General features: G+C 46.9%; 1 protein-coding gene across 3 annotated transcripts in view; it reads right to left on the bottom strand.

Annotated features, from left to right (window-relative positions):
• Nucleotides 1–1,164: 1,164 nt before the first annotated feature.
• slc5a3b (solute carrier family 5 member 3b) overlaps nucleotides 1,165–17,576 on the bottom strand; it is a 45,065-nt gene continuing 28,653 nt past the window's right edge. For all 3 annotated transcript variants that reach the window (XM_034186907.1, XM_034186909.1, XM_034186908.1), the window contains exon 2: nucleotides 1,165–4,931. In XM_034186907.1, the coding sequence (XP_034042798.1) occupies nucleotides 2,525–4,639 (2,115 nt within the window). In that variant the 5' untranslated portion in view covers nucleotides 4,640–4,931 and the 3' untranslated portion in view covers nucleotides 1,165–2,524. The remainder of the gene's footprint in view (nucleotides 4,932–17,576) is intronic.

Raw genomic sequence — 17,576 nt, 5'->3', positions numbered from 1 at the left:
CCACATTCTTCTTTTTTTTTGCTCTTGCTTTGCACCGCTTTGTTTCGCCTTCCCGCACGCTCTTGCCTTTCTTCACTCTTTTGATTCACAAAACCACACCTCTTTCCAGAACCTTCCACACACCTGCTTCACATCACCTTGATTTGTTTGCTCCTTATTTAAGCCCTCAGTCTCACAGCTCACTGCCAGATTGTTTTGTATTTTTGCACTTTCCAGCCTTGCTTGTGTTATTGATCTCCGCCTTGTCTCATCCCTGAACTCTGCTCATTTTGCCTTTGCCTCAGCCCTGTGAACTCCTTGACACCGTGTATTTGGAACTTTGCCTCAGCTTGCTACCTGCCTGTACCTCCACTACGTTGATTGATACCGTGTACTGAACCTGTTGCCTGCTTACCAGATAAAGCCCTTTTTCTTAATCCTACACCTGTGTCTGTGAGTCTGCATATGCCTCCTACAACCTTCAGAGCCAAGCCACCATGAATCATGCCGGGTACATATTTTATAAAGTTGCAAATGCTACACTGCAAGTCACGAAATGACATTTCAATTAAATACATGTGAATAATTCTGAGAAAACATGAGCTTTACCAGATGAAAGCTAGTGTTGAGTAATTATATCCTAGTTAAAAAAAAAAATACAAATTAAAAAAAAAAGACTTGTCTCCACAGAAACTTTATTTTTAATCTCCAAAAATAAAATTCATAAAAATAGCAATGTATATTTCTTTGAAAAAGGAAAAAAAATTAAAGCTCTTCTTCATACAGCAATCATTATCAATTCTCCACATGTAGTGTCATTTGTGTCCCACATCATAAAGAATGGACCCGTCATATTATGGCTTTTTGCACTGTAGCCATTCAACTAAAATCCACAAAACCATGAAAGCACAAAGTTTTCTCTTCCATTTTTTTTGGGGGGGGGGGGGGGGGGAGGCAAGTGGTCGGCGTGTAGAAGTCTCGACTCTTTACAATCAGTGTTGTGATTAAATTACAACCACAATCTTTCAACTTGAAACAACCATACTTATCAGTTCTACATTGCTGTGGCATCTTCTTAAAATGCAGCAAACTGAAAATATATTACATAGCCTTTAATCACAGTTTAAAACATATGATATCAGTATGTAAAACTGAAGCTTTTTTAACTATTATTATTTATTAAACCTTTGCACACTAAGACACATTTGGTTGGAAGAGGTCATCATAAAGATGCACTTGAAAAACAGATAAAATGACACTGACACATACTGTATATGAGAGACTACTGTTTAAAAAAAGAAAATTATGTGGGTAAATCAGGTAAGCCCTATTTTATACTCAACAACAAATTGACATAATTCAATAAACGTCTCACACAATTCAAAACATAAAATATAAGATATGCATTAAATGTCAATTCAAAAATCACCATTGGTGTGTGTGGCTTTTTGTTATGATAGAATCATAGTGCTTAAAAATCTGATTTTGAATAACACTCAAACTGGCAACCCCCCCCCCCCCCCCAAAAAAAAAAAAAACAGGAGAAAATTTTACATATAAACCATGCACACAAAAAAAAATTACATTTAAAGAAAAATTGTATAGGTGCAGACAGGTTTGATCGACACTGACAATAAACCAAACAGCCAATTAGAATTGTGAGTACCGTACTATATCAATGATTTTTTTCCCCCTCTAAGTATGGGGTGGGAAATCAATTTGAAACGAAGAACGTCAGTATCTTCTGTTCCATTTTCTGTGCTGTAAAACAGGCAATGTCCACTTTTGATTAAATACTTGTGGTTTAAAAAAATAAAATGTAATAATACCAACAACCATCATAAAAGTAATGCAACAGCAGCAGAGAAGTAAATGCTTTCAAGTACTTACAAAGCTCATATTTGTAACCATATTTTAAAAAACAAAACAAAACAGGGTACATTCTTTGACAAAATATTGGTTACTTATTAGGTTTTCCCAAGCATCAAATGAAATAAAAATTTTAGATATTTGAAGGACTAATGATAAAATGTAGTAACATCTGTTCAACAGAAAGAACTGTCAAAGCCTGTAACTTAATTTTACAGAGAGGATAAGTGCTGCAACAAAACCTACTCACTGCCAAATCGTTGGGAAAATGGTTTTTAACCACATTTTTCACTATACAGAAGAAAAAAACCAAGACAAGTGCATAAGTCAAATAAGGCGAATTAAATTCACTTCTAACAGCCATTCTAAAAATTCCAGTCGATATTTTGAATGCAGTTTTAACAAGAAGCGCTGTACAAAACTGGCACGTGGCCAGAGAAACTTTGAAGCCATGGAGTCAATTTGTATTTTTTTTTTTTTTTTTTTTTGTGAAGAAGCTTTAATCATTTTTTAAAAATGATTAGAATAACCTTTGATCCCTGTTACAGAAAAGACAACTGTAAATATTACAGCGTTCACCAAGTCTCTGAAATTCAAACTGTACATAACAGTCCCAAACACCTCAAACACACACACACACACACACCAGTCCCCATCAATTCAGTGTCAGGTATGACTACAGTGAGAAATAAACAAAGAAGAAGATATCCACTGAGCAGATACACAGTAATGCCACATTGAGGAAAAGTTTAACTCTCGGGGGCTCGTAGAGCATCTCTGCAACAACTCTTGGATCATCCACCACCACCACTTTCTGCTGGGAGGTCTGAGCTTCCTCCTTATAGCCACAGAACCAGTCCAAGAAGCGCATGCACCTCCCATTCCCCCTGTTGTCATGGCAGCTTTCCTTCCTGCCAAATTGGTCCACAGGGGTGGATGCAGAGGATGTTTCTGTGCTTGGGGTCCCTAGGTCAAGGTCGGTGGACGGCACGAGGAGTTTGATGTCGGCTCCATCCAGACACCTGTTGCTTCGAACATCTGGAGGCATTTCTTTGTGTAAGCTTCCATTGCTCTTACAGCAGCCCTTATCAGTTAGCTTGTTCGTTTCCTCTCTGCCTTTAACGGGGACCTTTTTGACGTTATGGAGCCCCCATATTGTGGTGGTGGAAACTTGCTCCTCATTTGGTGGAGAGGTGCAGAGACTGACCACAACCGCCACCAAGCCTGAACTCCAGAAGAGCCCAGCAGCCACATACATGTAGTGCACATGACTGATGAAGACAGGCCTGTTATCTGGTTGGTCACAGCGTGGCTGTCTGTAGACAAATGCAAGGATAAGTCTCACGGTGCCGAGTGTAAAACCAGTCATACCTCCCCAAAATGCACCCTTCTCATTGCAGCGTTTACAGAACACTCCAAGCAGAAAGAGGGCGGCAATCGGGGGCGTGAGGTAACCAGCAACTTCCTGGATGTACAGGTATGTCTGTCCACCTTGCATGTCAACGATGACCGGAACCCAGGCGATACTAATCCCCACCATGAGCACAACAAACATGCGGCCCACAATGAGCAGCTCGCACTGAGAGGCCTTCCGGCGAATGCTCTGGTAGATGTCCAACGTGAAGATGGTGCTTGCACTGTTAAATATCGAGTCAAGATCACTCATCAGGGCGGCGATCATGACTGCCATCATCAGACCCCTGAGTCCAACAGGCATCACGGCCATGACAAGACGTGGGTAGGCAATGTTGGAGCAGCCAGCCTGAGAACCACATACAGACATGCAGTGTTCCGGCCCAATGCAGGCTACCTCGTCTGCAAAAAGAATGCGGGAGATCATACCAGGAATGACAATTATAAACATGGGCAGGATCTTGAGAAGTCCTGCCATCAATGTTGAGCACTTTGCATGTGCAATGTTCTTTGCTGCTAACACCCTCTGAACAATGACCTGGTCCGCACACCAGTACCAAATGGATGCAGGGGTTTGGCCAAAAAGGAAGCCTGGCCAGGGGATGTCTTCATCCAGAGGACCTCGAAGCATACGCAGCGAGTCCGGCTTGGGCTCAATGCTACAGGAATTAGAATAGGAAAAGTTTCCACTGGCCACTATTGCAGAAACATTTGGAATGGCTTGCATGTACTTTGTCCTGACACCCTCCAACCCTCCAACTTTTACAAGGCTGATTGTGGTTAAGGTGAGGGCTCCCCCAATCATCAACACTGCCTGAAGTGCATCAGTGTATAACACTGCCATCAATCCGCCAGTGATGGTCAGCAATGCAGTCATGCTGATGAGCAGGAAAATGGAGAGATAAAGGTTCCACCCCAGAGACTCTTGAATGAAAAGAGCACCAGCATACAAGTCTACAGAGAGCTTGGTAAAAATGTAAAGCATTATCGAGAGGAAAGCAAAGTAAACCTTGAGCCTGTTGCCACCATAGCGTTTCGACAGGTACTCAGGCATGGTGTAGACTCCCGAGTGGATATAGACAGGGACAAACACCCAGCCGAGCAGCTGCAACAGCAGAAGTGCGTTAAATTCCCATGCTGCTACAGCCAAGCCGCTCGCTGCCCCTGATCCAGCCAGGCCTATAAAATGCTCACTGCCAATGTTGCTGACGAAGAGCGATGCGCCAATCACTATCCATGTCATGGAGCGTCCAGCCAGGAAGTAGCCATTTACTGTGCTGCGATTGGCTTTCCACATGGCAAAAAACCCAATGACTACCACCAGGACAAAGTACAGTGCAACCACAGCAATGTCAGCTGCTTCCATTCCAGGACCCATTTTTAGTAATTATTTTAAATGCCTCTCTTAAAAACTAACCAACAGGTATATGAATCCTCCCAAAAACAACTATAAATGCTTGATGTTATAAATGCTTAATAATTTCAATATAGGTGGACTGGATATGCTCTGCTTTCGTTTGCTGTCTGGATGGAAATCTGTAGTATCCAGCGTTAGGTCAAATTCACTAGGGTGTGCTTTGGGGAGGGATTATCCACCGGCACTGAGGTCGATCTAGTTATAGCGGAGGATGCTGCAGGCCTCTGGTCTTTTTAGCCTAGAATTAACATTCCTGTAAGACAGCAAAGAAAGAAAAAGACCTCATTAGAGCCTTACTCTGAGTGTTTAAAACAAACAACAAAAAAACACCCAACACAAATGCTAAACTACTTAAAAGCAGCCCATCAACAAGTGGTAACGAATCATTTAAGAAAGGCTTCTGCAAAAGCCAAAACTGAACGTGACACATCACGTTTAATGCCCACAATACCAACGGAATAAGATCATCAAATGTAAGAACGGCATAAAGAGGGCATAACACAAAACCACATGACGACAAATAAGATTGCTGTCCTTAATTCAACTCCAGTAATTCTCCAGAACCTGTTGCCTTTGACTTTCCAGCTTAATCTCTTTAACACAAAAGTACAAGCAACCACACAGTAAGTAGTTTAAAGGACGCTTAATAACCTTATGTAAGAAATCAAGAAGAGTTGAAAATATGTATCTTAAGATCCAGTGGTTCCCACATTAGGAAATAAGTGGGACTCAATCTGCATCTAACCCTACCCTAACCCGATCCCTAACCCAACCCGTCCCCTAACTTAACCACACCCCTTCCCCAAACCCTAATCCTACCCCTAACCTAACCCTACCCCGATCCCTAACACTAGCTTTCCCCTAACTTAATCCTACCCCTTCCCCAAATCCTGACCCTACCCCTAACCTAACCCTACCCTGATCCCTAACCCTACCCTTCCCCTATCTTAACCCTACCCCTAACCTTACCTTGATCCCTAACCCTACCCTTCCCCTAACTTAACCCTACCCTTTCCCCAAACCCTAACCCTACCCCAATCTACCCCTTCCCCTAACCCCACAGATGCATCACCCCACATTTCCTGATACAGTCACAAAATGCACCACATTTTCCTCACAGTATCATGACCTAATAGATTAATTCACTTTTGGTGATGCCATCACGAATTGGCGTGAGATTGGGTTGTCCACATCACTATTAAACTCTTACAAATTTTCAATATTCATTTTGCAATACTGTGCAGGAATGCATAGTGCGTAATCCTCTGAATGTCCATCTGCATGTGAAACAGACATTTGGCAGTAAGCATTCAGAATTGAGGGTGGGTTAGAATAAGGTCACAAGAACCAGTTTTGTTTTTTCCCCAAGAGGTGGGGGGGGGGGGGGGGGGGGTTGCATGATCACACCTTCCAGTCTGAGAATTACGTGGATTATATATACAAATTATTGTGCATTACTTTTTGTATGTTTAACTATGAATGCTTCACGAGAACAGTCTAAGAAGGAAATCAGTTCCTTGTCTTTGACCAATCAATATGTATCCAGAAAATACAGTACCTACTGACACTAAATCAAAAGCAAATGGCAAAAATCATTATTATTTTTATAATAAATGCCAACAACCCATATGTGCACATAGATCGAAAGAGCCTAAAGCCTAACGTGAAGTAAAACAACTGAGTATCTGGAGTCAAAAAGTGAAAATAAAACCTTTTGCATATTTTATTGTGCATGCCTTCAGAAGTATAGGGCACCGCAGTCTCATTTGAACCCTGTGTGATATTGCAGGATTTGACCACTTATGGGGATCTGCACTCCGTTTTTGCAATATATATAGCATAACTTCACACGGAAACATACTGTACTGTTTTGTTTTCGGCTGCAATCACCGAAGCAGTTCCGAAAAGTTTTGGGGTTTTTTTTTCAGTTCCCAGTGGAGAAGAGAAGACGAGGTGAATGGGAGAGGTTGTGTTGGTAAGCGTTAGCCTACACAGCTAACCAGAGTAGCTACGTTCTCTCGCCTGCAAAACCGCCTCAACACATTTGTGCTCCGGGTCATAAACAAACCGCAACACATGTCCACTTTTCCACCACATCGTCACTTTTTCTTTGCATTATCACTTTGTTTGAGTGTAATTTGCCAAAAAAACCATTGAAAATGCTGCGGTATGCGTCATATTTTACCTCTTTAGTGCCCATCCTCAAACGAGACTGCAGTGCCCTATAAAGTCCGTTCAGCTTCTCCTTCCACCCCCTCACAGCAGATCCAAGATAGCTCCGCATTTTTGATTTGGCACAAGTTTTATTCCAGGTGACCTTGCTGATGCAACTCCCTCTTATGTGGAGCATGGGCAGCGGTGGTCTTGAAGTTGGAAGCTTGTGATCTGGAGCCAAGCTCATTAACCAATTGTCTAAAATGCCTGCTACTTTTTTTATTTAATGCTTTCAAAACTACTAACTAATTTTTAAAAAATCATCATGCTCTCCCCATTTACACAGACATGAGCATAATTACAAAAACTCACTCAACCGTACATTAGTAAAAGGCCTTATGCATGGTAACTGTGTGAGCACATCTGTTTTAAGTCAACGTCACACACACTTAAATTCACCCTTGAGGTTTCAGGCTGCTGTGGATAGTGGAAAAAAAAAAAAACAACAACCCACAACCACAAATTCACAACCAGGCCTCATGCATTACCACTCCTCTCAATAAAAGAAAGCCATTGTTTTAATTTTGTCATCTAAACAGTAAGCGCTCCAATCAGTGCGCTCGCCATAAACTGTCCAAGAGAGCCTGGCTCCAAAACGGAGCACTCTTCAATCAATGGATTAAATTTTATTTGCAAAATGATATAATGTGGGATTTAGCTATAATCACTAACATCTGAACAGGCCAAGAGGCTACTTTCCTGAGTTAAGATAAAAAACACATACACAGAAATGCCCAAAGCTACATATGCAGAAATATACATGCAAATGGCCCCCATATCTGGGAAATAGGGCATTTTTAGGGCCCTGTCGCACTGGGGAGAGGATGAATTGCGCATGAATTGAGTATACAAAGTACGGGCGTTCGTTGTCGTCCGCAACAAAATGGCCAAAAATGACAAATGTCCAAGTATGAATTACGGATATATTAATAATATATAGCCAGTGTTGCCACAGTTACTTTGAAAAAGTAATCCAATTACTGATTACTGATTACTCCTTGAAAAAGTAACTTAGTTACTTTACTGATTACTCAATTGTAAAAGTAACTAAGTTAGATTACTAGTTACTGTTTTAGTTACTTTTCCCAGCTGCTGACAACAACCCTCTGCCACCTCAACATGACAATGATACCTGTTTTGCCAAAACTTACTTTATAGTCACCCTTTCTTGACTTCAATGAAAATAAATACTTGTTTTATAAAAAGTAAAATAAAGACCTCTTTCTTGACCTCATATTTAACTGTTGACAGCACTGTAACAGTAAAACTTGCAATTTCGAACCTACATTGTTTATAAATGTAACTATTAAATTCATTCTAGCATTTTTCTAACATTTAAATTCTCTCTAAATATTTTACTTGTCGAAATTAATATTATTTTAAGTAGTATTAGTAGTTGTAGTAAAAAAAAAGGCTTCAAAACTGGACCTTTAATCTAGGGGTGTTGTGGGGGGCACATCCCTCCCCCACGCCCCCATTCCATCTGGACTCGCCCCTACTTTGGCGTTTGAGCACAAAGAATGGATAACATTTATTTATGCTGGTGGTTGGCTCTCACTGCGGTATTGTATCACTTCCTGTTCCGGAGCACAGCGGTGTTTTTCTGTATCTGTTAGCTGTTTAATCTGCACAGTTAGATTGATCTAGTTATCTAGATTACGATTTGTTTCCCAGTGTAATCTTTACGTGCCTTAACTAAAGCACTCCTTCTGCTGAATCACCTCTAAATTATTCACTTTGCGTGTTTTTAGTAATCCGCTAGCTTAGCGTAGCTACTAGCTCTTAGCCGATTTAGCATGGCGGCTTCTCCTGTCTCTCCCACACTTTTCTGCTCTGGGTGTGAAATGTTTAGTTATTCCTCGGCCTCCTTTAGCAGTAACGGTACTTGTAATAAGTGTAGCTTATTCGTAGCTTTGGAGGCCAGGCTGGGCGAATTGGAGACTCGGCTCCGCACCATGGAAAATTCTACAGCTAGCCAGGCCCCTGTAGTCGGTGCGGACCAAGGTAGCTTAGCCGCCGTTAGTTCCCCCCTGGCAGATCCCAAGCAGGCTGACTGGGTGACTGTGAGGAGGAAGCGTAGTTCTAAACAGAAGCCCCATGTACACCGCCAACCCGTTCACATTTCTAACCGTTTTTCCCCACTCGACGACACACCCGCCGAGGATCAAACTCTGGTTATTGGCGACTCTATTTTGAGAAATGTGAAGTTAGCGACACCAGCAACCATAGTCAATTGTCTTCCGGGGGCCAGAGCAGGCGACACTGAAGGAAATTTGAAACTGCTGGCTAAGGCTAAGTGTAAATTTGGTAAGATTGTAATTCACGTCGGCAGTAATGACACCCGGTTACGCCAATCGGAGGTCACTAAAATTAACATTAAATCGGTGTGTAACTTTGCAAAAACAATGTCGGACTCTGTAGTTTTCTCTGGGCCCCTCCCCAATCGGACCGGGAGTGACATGTTTAGCCGCCTGTTCTCCTTGAATTGCTGGCTGTCTGAGTGGTGTCCAAAAAATGAGGTGGGCTTCATAGATAATTGGCAAAGCTTCTGGGGAAAACCTGGTCTTGTTAGGAGAGACGGCATCCATCCCACTTTGGATGGAGCAGCTCTCATTTCTAGAAATCTGGCCAATTTTCTTAAATCCTCCAAACCGTGACTATCCAGGGTTGGGACCAGGAAGCAGAGTTGTAGTCTTACACACCTCTCTGCAGCTTCTCTCCCCCTGCCATCCCCTCATTACCCCATCCCCGTAGAGACGGTGCCTGCTCCCAGACCACCAACAACCAGCAAAAATCTATTTAAGCATAAAAATTCAAAAAGAAAAAATAATATAGCACCTTCAACTGCACCACAGACTAAAACAGTTAAATGTGGTCTATTAAACATTAGGTCTCTCTCTTCTAAGTCCCTGTTGGTAAATGATATAATAATTGATCAACATATTGATTTATTCTGCCTAACAGAAACCTGGTTACAGCAGGATGAATATGTTAGTTTAAATGAGTCAACACCCCCGAGTCACACTAACTGTCAGAATGCTCGTAGCACGGGCCGAGGAGGAGGATTAGCAGCAATCTTCCATTCCAGCTTATTAATTAATCAAAACCCCAGACAGAGCTTTAATTCATTTGAAAGCTTGTCTCTTAGTCTTGTCCATCCAAATTGGAAGTCCCAAAAACCAGTTTTATTTGTTATTATCTATCGTCCACCTGGTCGTTACTGTGAGTTTCTCTGTGAATTTTCAGACCTTTTGTCTTAGTGCTTAGCTCAGATAAGATAATTATAGTGGGCGATTTTAACATCCACACAGATGCTGAGAATGACAGCCTCAACACTGCATTTAATCTATTATTAGACTCTATTGGCTTTGCTCAAAAAGTAAATGAGTCCACCCACCACTTTAATCATATCTTAGATCTTGTTCTGACTTATGGTATGGAAATAGAAGACTTAACAGTATTCCCTGAAAACTCCCTTCTGTCTGATCATTTCTTAATAACATTTACATTTACTCTGATGGACTACCCTGCAGTGGGGAATAAGTTTCATTACACTAGAAGTCTTTCAGAAAGCGCTGTAACTAGGTTTAAGGATATGATTCCTTCTTTATGTTCTCTAATGCCATATACCAACACAGTGCAGAGTAGCTACCTAAACTCTGTAAGGGAGATAGAGTATCTCATCAATAGTTTTACATCCTCATTGAAGACAACTTTGGATGCTGTAGCTCCTCTGAAAAAGAGAGCTTTAAATCAGAAGTGCCTGACTCCATGGTATAACTCACAAACTCGCAGCTTAAAGCAGATAACCCGTAAGTTGGAGAGGAAATTGTTGTGTGGGCCGCTGAAGAGGAGGTACTGCTGGCCCACCACCACCAGAGAGCGCCCTGCCTGGAGTGCGGGCTCCAGGCACCAGAGGGCGCTGCCGCATCATGGGAGTAGCCTGGGTGACAGCTGTCACCCATCACCAGACACAGCTGTTCCACTCAGCACAGAGGTATATCAAGAGGACGGCGTCTCCACCTCAGTGCCGAGATATCGCCTAAGACTAAGGTAGTATTCTCTGCATTTATATATCGCATAACCAGCTAAACCCGTTAAACCTTTTCAGGACTGGTGACTACAGATAGCTTCATTGTTTGGATAAGTACTCACCTTCCTGCTGTTCTTTGACAAGAGGTGGAGGCGGCTTCTCCCCTCTCCGTTACTGGGTGCGGTCATCCACGCCTGTGTGTTGTTGCTCTCTCCTGCCAGCAGTACCGGATCCGACGAGCGGAGGCAGTGGCCACCTGGGAATTCGGGACTTGGCGGTTCCAGTATTTCCAGGGTTCGGTGGCAGAGGAGATCTGGGTGGTTCCGGTTCGACTGAGACGGACGTCTCCTACCTTCGAGCCTGCCCACACGACACCAGCGGATTCGACCCCAAATTGTGTTTGTTATATTAATTGTGCTTGTTTCACAGAAGTAAATCTTGTTATTTACCTTCTCCATTGTCCGTTCATTGCGCCCCCTGTTGTGGGTCCGTGTTCCTACACTTTCACAACAGGATATCTCGGCCAGCGTCATGGATCCCGAGGGGCGTCAACCGGCTGTTGAACGGCCAATGGAAGACCAAGGCGCGGCGGAGGCTTCGGGAGGGGTAATCGGTGAGTTGCAGCGGATCCTCACCGCTTTCACCTCTCGGATCGATTTAATGACCGAGCAGCACGTTCTCCTAAACCGCAGGGTGGAGGCTCTCGCCGCACAAGTGGAGGCACGCCCTTCGGGCGCCGCTGCGGCTCTCCCTCCCGAGGACCCTGCGCGCGAAAATGACGTTCCACTGGTCGTTCAACGGTCCCTCCCTCCGTCCCCTGAAGCATACATAAGCCCTCCAGAACCGTACGGAGGCTGTGTGGAGACGTGCGCGGACTTTCTTATGCAGTGTTCGCTCGTCTTCGCTCAGCGTCCCGTGATGTACGCGACTGATGCTAGCAAAGTAGCTTATGTGATAAATCTGCTTCACGGGGAGGCACGCGCTTGGGCTACAGCGCTCTGGGAGCAGAACTCACGGCTCCTTCATACATACGATGGGTTTGTACGGGAGCTCAGAACGGTGTTCGATCATCCCAACAGAGGAGAGTCCGCTTCAACCGCACTACTGTCCATACGACAGGGGCGTCGGAGCGCAGCTGCCTATGCAGTCGCCTTCCGCATCGCGGCGGCGAGATCCGGCTGGAATAGCACTGCCCTCCGCGCTGCCTTTGTAAACGGACTGTCTCTGGTCCTAAAAGAGCACCTGGTGGCTAAGGACGAACCGCGGGATTTAGATGGGCTCATCGATCTAGTCATACGACTCGACAACCGGTTAGAAGAACGCCGTCGGGAACGAGGCGAAGGGCGTGGCCAGGCACGCGTCGTCCCTCTCCCTTCCGGGTCCGACCGAGCTCCGCCCTCCCCACGTTCCTCTGTCTCTGCGCTCCGTGCGCCTATGGCTCCCCCTGCTGACGAAGCTATGGACACGAGCAGGGCAACATTTAGGGCACCTGGAGCACAAAGGAGGCGGGCCCACGGAGCTTGTTATGTTTGTGGCTCGAGTGAGCATCTCGCAAACGACTGCCCCGAGCGGTTAAACTCCAACGCCCGCCCCTAGAGACTGGGCCAGGGGTGGGCCAAAACATTCACGTGGGACACACCCACATTGCTACACGACTCCCAGTCACGATCCTTTATGAGGATTCAACCCTGAAGGCCCCAGCACTGGTGGACACGGGCTCTGAGGGGAATCCGCTTGACAGTAGATGGGCCAGGGAGATAGGGCTCCCTCTGGTGGCTCTTACCTCGCCTGTGCAGGTTCGGGCGCTAGATGGCTCCCTACTCCCACCAATCACACATAAGACACCTCCAGTAACTCTGGTGGTGTCAGGTAACCACCGGGAGGTGATCGAGTTCTTCGTGACTCAGGCCACCTCCCGTGTGGTTTTGGGGTTTCCATGGATGCTAAAGCACAATCCCCGGATCGATTGGCCGTCCGGGGTAGTGGTTCAGTGGAGCGAAACCTGCCATCGGGAGTGTCTAGGTTCCTCCCGGCTCCCAAGCTAAGGAGGAGGTCCGAGTCCCGCCCAATCTGAAGGCGGTGCCAGCGGAGTACCATGACCTCGCTGACGTGTTCAGCAAGGATCTGGCTCTCACGCTTCCTCCCCACCGCCCGTACGATTGTGCCATTGATTTGGTTCCAGGCAGTGAGTTTCCGTCCAGTAGGCTGTACAACCTCTCACGGCCGGAGCGTGAATCAATGGAGACCTACATCCGGGACTCATTAGCTGCCGGGTTGATCCGGAATTCCACCTCTCCGATGGGTGCTGGTTTCTTTTTTGTGGGTAAAAAGGATGGCGGGCTTCGTCCATGCATTGACTATAGGGGGTTGAACGAAATCACGGTTCGCAATCGATACCCGTTGCCCCTGTTGGATTCGGTGTTCACCCCCTTGCATGGAGCCAATATCTTCACCAAACTTGATCTTAGGAATGCGTATCATTTGGTTCGGATCCGGAAGGGAGACGAATGGAAGACGGCATTTAACACCCCGTTGGGTCATTTTGAGTACCTGGTCATGCCGTTCGGTCTCACTAACGCTCCTGCGACCTTCCAAGCGTTGGTAAACGATGTCCTGCGGGACTTCCTGCACCGGTTCGTCTTCGTGTATCTGGACGATATACTCATCTTTTCCCCGGATCCTGAGACTCATGTCCGGCATGTCCGTCAGGTTCTGCAGCGGTTGTTGGAGAACCGCCTGTTTGTGAAGGGCGAGAAGTGTGAGTTCCACCGCACTTCTTTGTCCTTCCTGGGGTTTATAATCGCCTCTAACTCCGTCGCCCCGGATCCGGCCAAGGTTGCGGCGGTGAGAGATTGGCCCCAACCTACAAGCCGTAGGAAGCTGCAACAGTTCCTCGGTTTTGCTCATTTCTACAGGAGGTTCATCAAGGGCTATAGTCAGGTAGTTAGCTCCCTGACAGCCCTGACCTCTCCAAAAGTTCCCTTCACCTGGTCGGATCGGTGGGAGGCCGCGTTCAAGGAGTTGAAACGGCGCTTCTCATCTGCACCAGTTCTGGTGCAGCCCGATCCTAGCCGCCAGTTAGTGGTTGAAGTGGATGCCTCGGACTCAGGGATAGGAGCGGTGCTCTCCCAGAGCGGGAAGACCGATAAGGTCCTTCACCCGTGTGCCTATTTTTCTCGCAGGTTGACCCCCGCTGAACGGAACTATGACGTCGGCAATCGGGAACTCCTTGCTGTGAAAGAGGCCCTCGAAGAGTGGAGACATCTGTTGGAGGGAACAGTCGTGCCATTCACGGTTTTCACTGACCATCGGAACCTGGAGTATATCAGGACCGCCAAGCGGCTGAACCCCAGGCAAGCCCGCTGGTCACTGTTCTTTGGCCGTTTTGACTTCCGGATTACCTACCGTCCCAGGACCAAGAATCAGAGATCGGATGCATTGTCCCGGGTGCACGAAGATGAGGTCAAAACGGAACCGTCGGATCCCCCGGATCCCATCATCCCGGAGTCCGCTATCGTGGCCGCCCTCACCTGGGACGTAGAGAAGACCGTCCGGGAGGCCCTGACCCGTGTCCCGGACCCCGGAAACGGACCAAAAAACAGACTATACGTCCCACCAGAGGCTAGGGCTGCAGTCCTGGACTTCTGTCACGGTTCTAAGCTCTCCTGTCACCCAGGGGTGCGAAGGACCGTGGCAGTCGTCCGGCAACGCTTCTGGTGGGCATCCCTGGAGGCCGACGTCCGGGACTACGTCCAGGCCTGTACCACCTGCGCCAGGGGCAAGGCCGACCACAGGAAGACCTCAGGGCAGCTACAGCCACTGCCCGTGCCTCATCGCCCCTGGTCCAACATCGGCCTGGACTTCGTCACGGGTCTTCCGCCGTCCCAGGGAAACACCGTCATCTTCACGATAGTGGACCGTTTCTCCAAGGCGGCCCACTTCGTGGCCCTCCCGAAGCTCCCTACGGCCCAGGAGACAGCGGACCTCCTGGTCCACCACGTCGTCCGTCTGCATGGCATACCATCAGACATCGTCTCCGATCGCGGTCCCCAGTTCACCTCACACGTCTGGAGGAGCTTCTGCCGGGAACTGGGGGCCACGGTCAGCCTCTCGTCTGGGTACCACCCCCAGACCAACGGGCAGGCAGAGCGGGCGAATCAAGAACTGGAGCAGACACTTCGCTGTGTGACAGCCGCGCACCCGACGGCCTGGAGTACCCACCTGGCCTGGATCGAGTACGCCCACAACAGCCAAGTGTCATCAGCCACCGGCCTCTCCCCGTTTGAGGTGTGCTTGGGGTATCAGCCCCCCTTGTTTCCGGTGGTTGAGGGAGAGGTCGGTGTGCCCTCGGTCCAGGCCCACCTACGGAAGTGCCGTCGGGTGTGGCGTGCCGCCCGCTCTGCCTTGTTGCAGGCCCGGACGAGGGCGAAGAAACATGCAGACCGGCGGCGAGCCCCGGCCCCCAAGTATCGTCCTGGGCAGGAGGTCTGGTTGTCCACCAAGGACATTCCTCTACAGGTCGACTCACCAAAACTCCAGGAACGGTACATCGGACCGTATAAGATCCTCAAGGTCGTCAACCCCGCCGCAGTGAGGCTCCAGCTTCCGGCCTCACTGCGGATACATCCAGTTTTTCATGTTTCCCGGATTAAGCCCCTTCACACCTCACCCCTCTGCACCCCGGGTCCGGCGCCGCCTCCTGCCCGGATCATTGATGGAGCGCCGGCTTGGACTGTCCGCCGGCTCCTTGATGTCCGTCGGATGGGCCGGGGTTTTCAGTATCTGGTGGACTGGGAGGGGTACGGACCCGAGGAGCGCTCCTGGGTGAAGAAGGGTTTCATCCTGGACCCGGCCCTCCTGGCCGACTTCTACCGTCGCCATCCGGACAAGCCCGGTCGTGCGCCAGGAGGCGCCCGTTGAGGGGGGGGTCCTGTTGTGTGGGCCGCTGAAGAGGAGGTACTGCTGGCCCACCACCACCAGAGGGCGCCCTGCCTGGAGTGCGGGCTCCAGGCACCAGAGGGCGCTGCCGCATCATGGGAGTAGCCTGGGTGACAGCTGTCACCCATCACCAGACACAGCTGTTCCACTCAGCACAGAGGTATATCAGGAGGACGGCGTCTCCACCTCAGTGCCGAGATATCGCCTAAGACTAAGGTAGTATTCTCTGCATTTATATATCGCATAACCAGCTAAACCCGTTAAACCTTTTCAGGACTGGTGACTACAGATAGCTTCATTGTTTGGATAAGTACTCACCTTCCTGCTGTTCTTTGACAAGAGGTGGAGGCGGCTTCTCCCCTCTCCGTTACTGGGTGCGGTCATCCACGCCTGTGTGTTGTTGCTCTCTCCTGCCAGCAGTACCGGATCCGACGAGCGGAGGCAGTGGCCACCTGGGAATTCGGGACTTGGCGGTTCCAGTATTTCCAGGGTTCGGTGGCAGAGGAGATCTGGGTGGTTCCGGTTCGACTGAGACGGACGTCTCCTACCTTCGAGCCTGCCCACACGACACCAGCGGATTCGACCCCAAATTGTGTTTGTTATATTAATTGTGCTTGTTTCACAGAAGTAAATCTTGTTATTTACCTTCTCCATTGTCTGTTCATTGCGCCCCCTGTTGTGGGTCCGTGTTCCTACACTTTCACAACAGAAATGGCGTCTCACTAATTTAGAAGATCTTCACTTAGCATGGAAAAAGAGTCTGTTGCTCTATAAAAAAAGCCCTCCGTAAAGCAATGACATCTTTCTACTCATCACTAATTGAAGAAAATAAGAACAACCCCAGGTTTCTTTTCAGCACTGTAGCCAGGCTGACAAAGAGACAGAGCTCTATTGAGCTGAGTATTCCATTAACTTTAACTAGTAATGACTTCATGACTTTCTTTGCTAACAAAATTTTAACTATTAGAGAAAAAATTACTCATAACCATCCCAAAGACGTATCGTTATCTTTGGCTGCTTTCAGTGATGCCGGTATTTGGTTAGACTCTTTCTATCCGATTGTTCTGTCTGAGTTATTTTCATTAGTTACTTCATCCAAACCATCAACATGTTTATTAGACCCCATTCCTACCAGGCTGCTCAAGGAAGCCCTACCATTATTTAATGCTTCGATCTTAAATATGATCAATCTATCTTTGTTAGTTGGCTATGTACCACAGGCTTTTAAGGTGGCAGTAATTAAACCATTACTTAAAAAGCCATCACTTGACCCAGCTATCTTAGCTAATTATAGGCCAATCTCCAACCTTCCTTTTCTCTCAAAAATTCTTGAAAGGGTAGTTGTAAAACAGCTAACTGATCATCTGCAGAGGAATGGTCTATTTGAAGAGTTTCAGTCAGGTTTTAGAATTCATCATAGTACAGAAACAGCATTAGTGAAGGTTACAAATGATCTTCTTATGGCCTCGGACAGTGGACTCGTCTCTGTGCTTGTTCTGTTGGACCTCAGTGCTGCCTTTGATACTGTTGACCATAAAATTTTATTACAGAGATTAGAGCATGCCATAGGTATTAAAGGCACTGCGCTGCAGTGGTTTGAATCATATTTGTCTAATAGATTACAATTTGTTCATGTAAATGGGGAATCTTCTTCACAGACTAAAGTTAATTATGGAGTTCCACAAGGTTCTGTGCTAGGACCAATTTTATTCA

This window comes from Thalassophryne amazonica, chromosome 14 (genome assembly GCF_902500255.1).
Source record: "Thalassophryne amazonica chromosome 14, fThaAma1.1, whole genome shotgun sequence".
Lineage (NCBI taxonomy): Eukaryota > Metazoa > Chordata > Actinopteri > Batrachoidiformes > Batrachoididae > Thalassophryne > Thalassophryne amazonica.
Note: the sequence above shows the minus strand (reverse complement) of the source record. Positions and strands in the feature narration are given on the sequence as shown.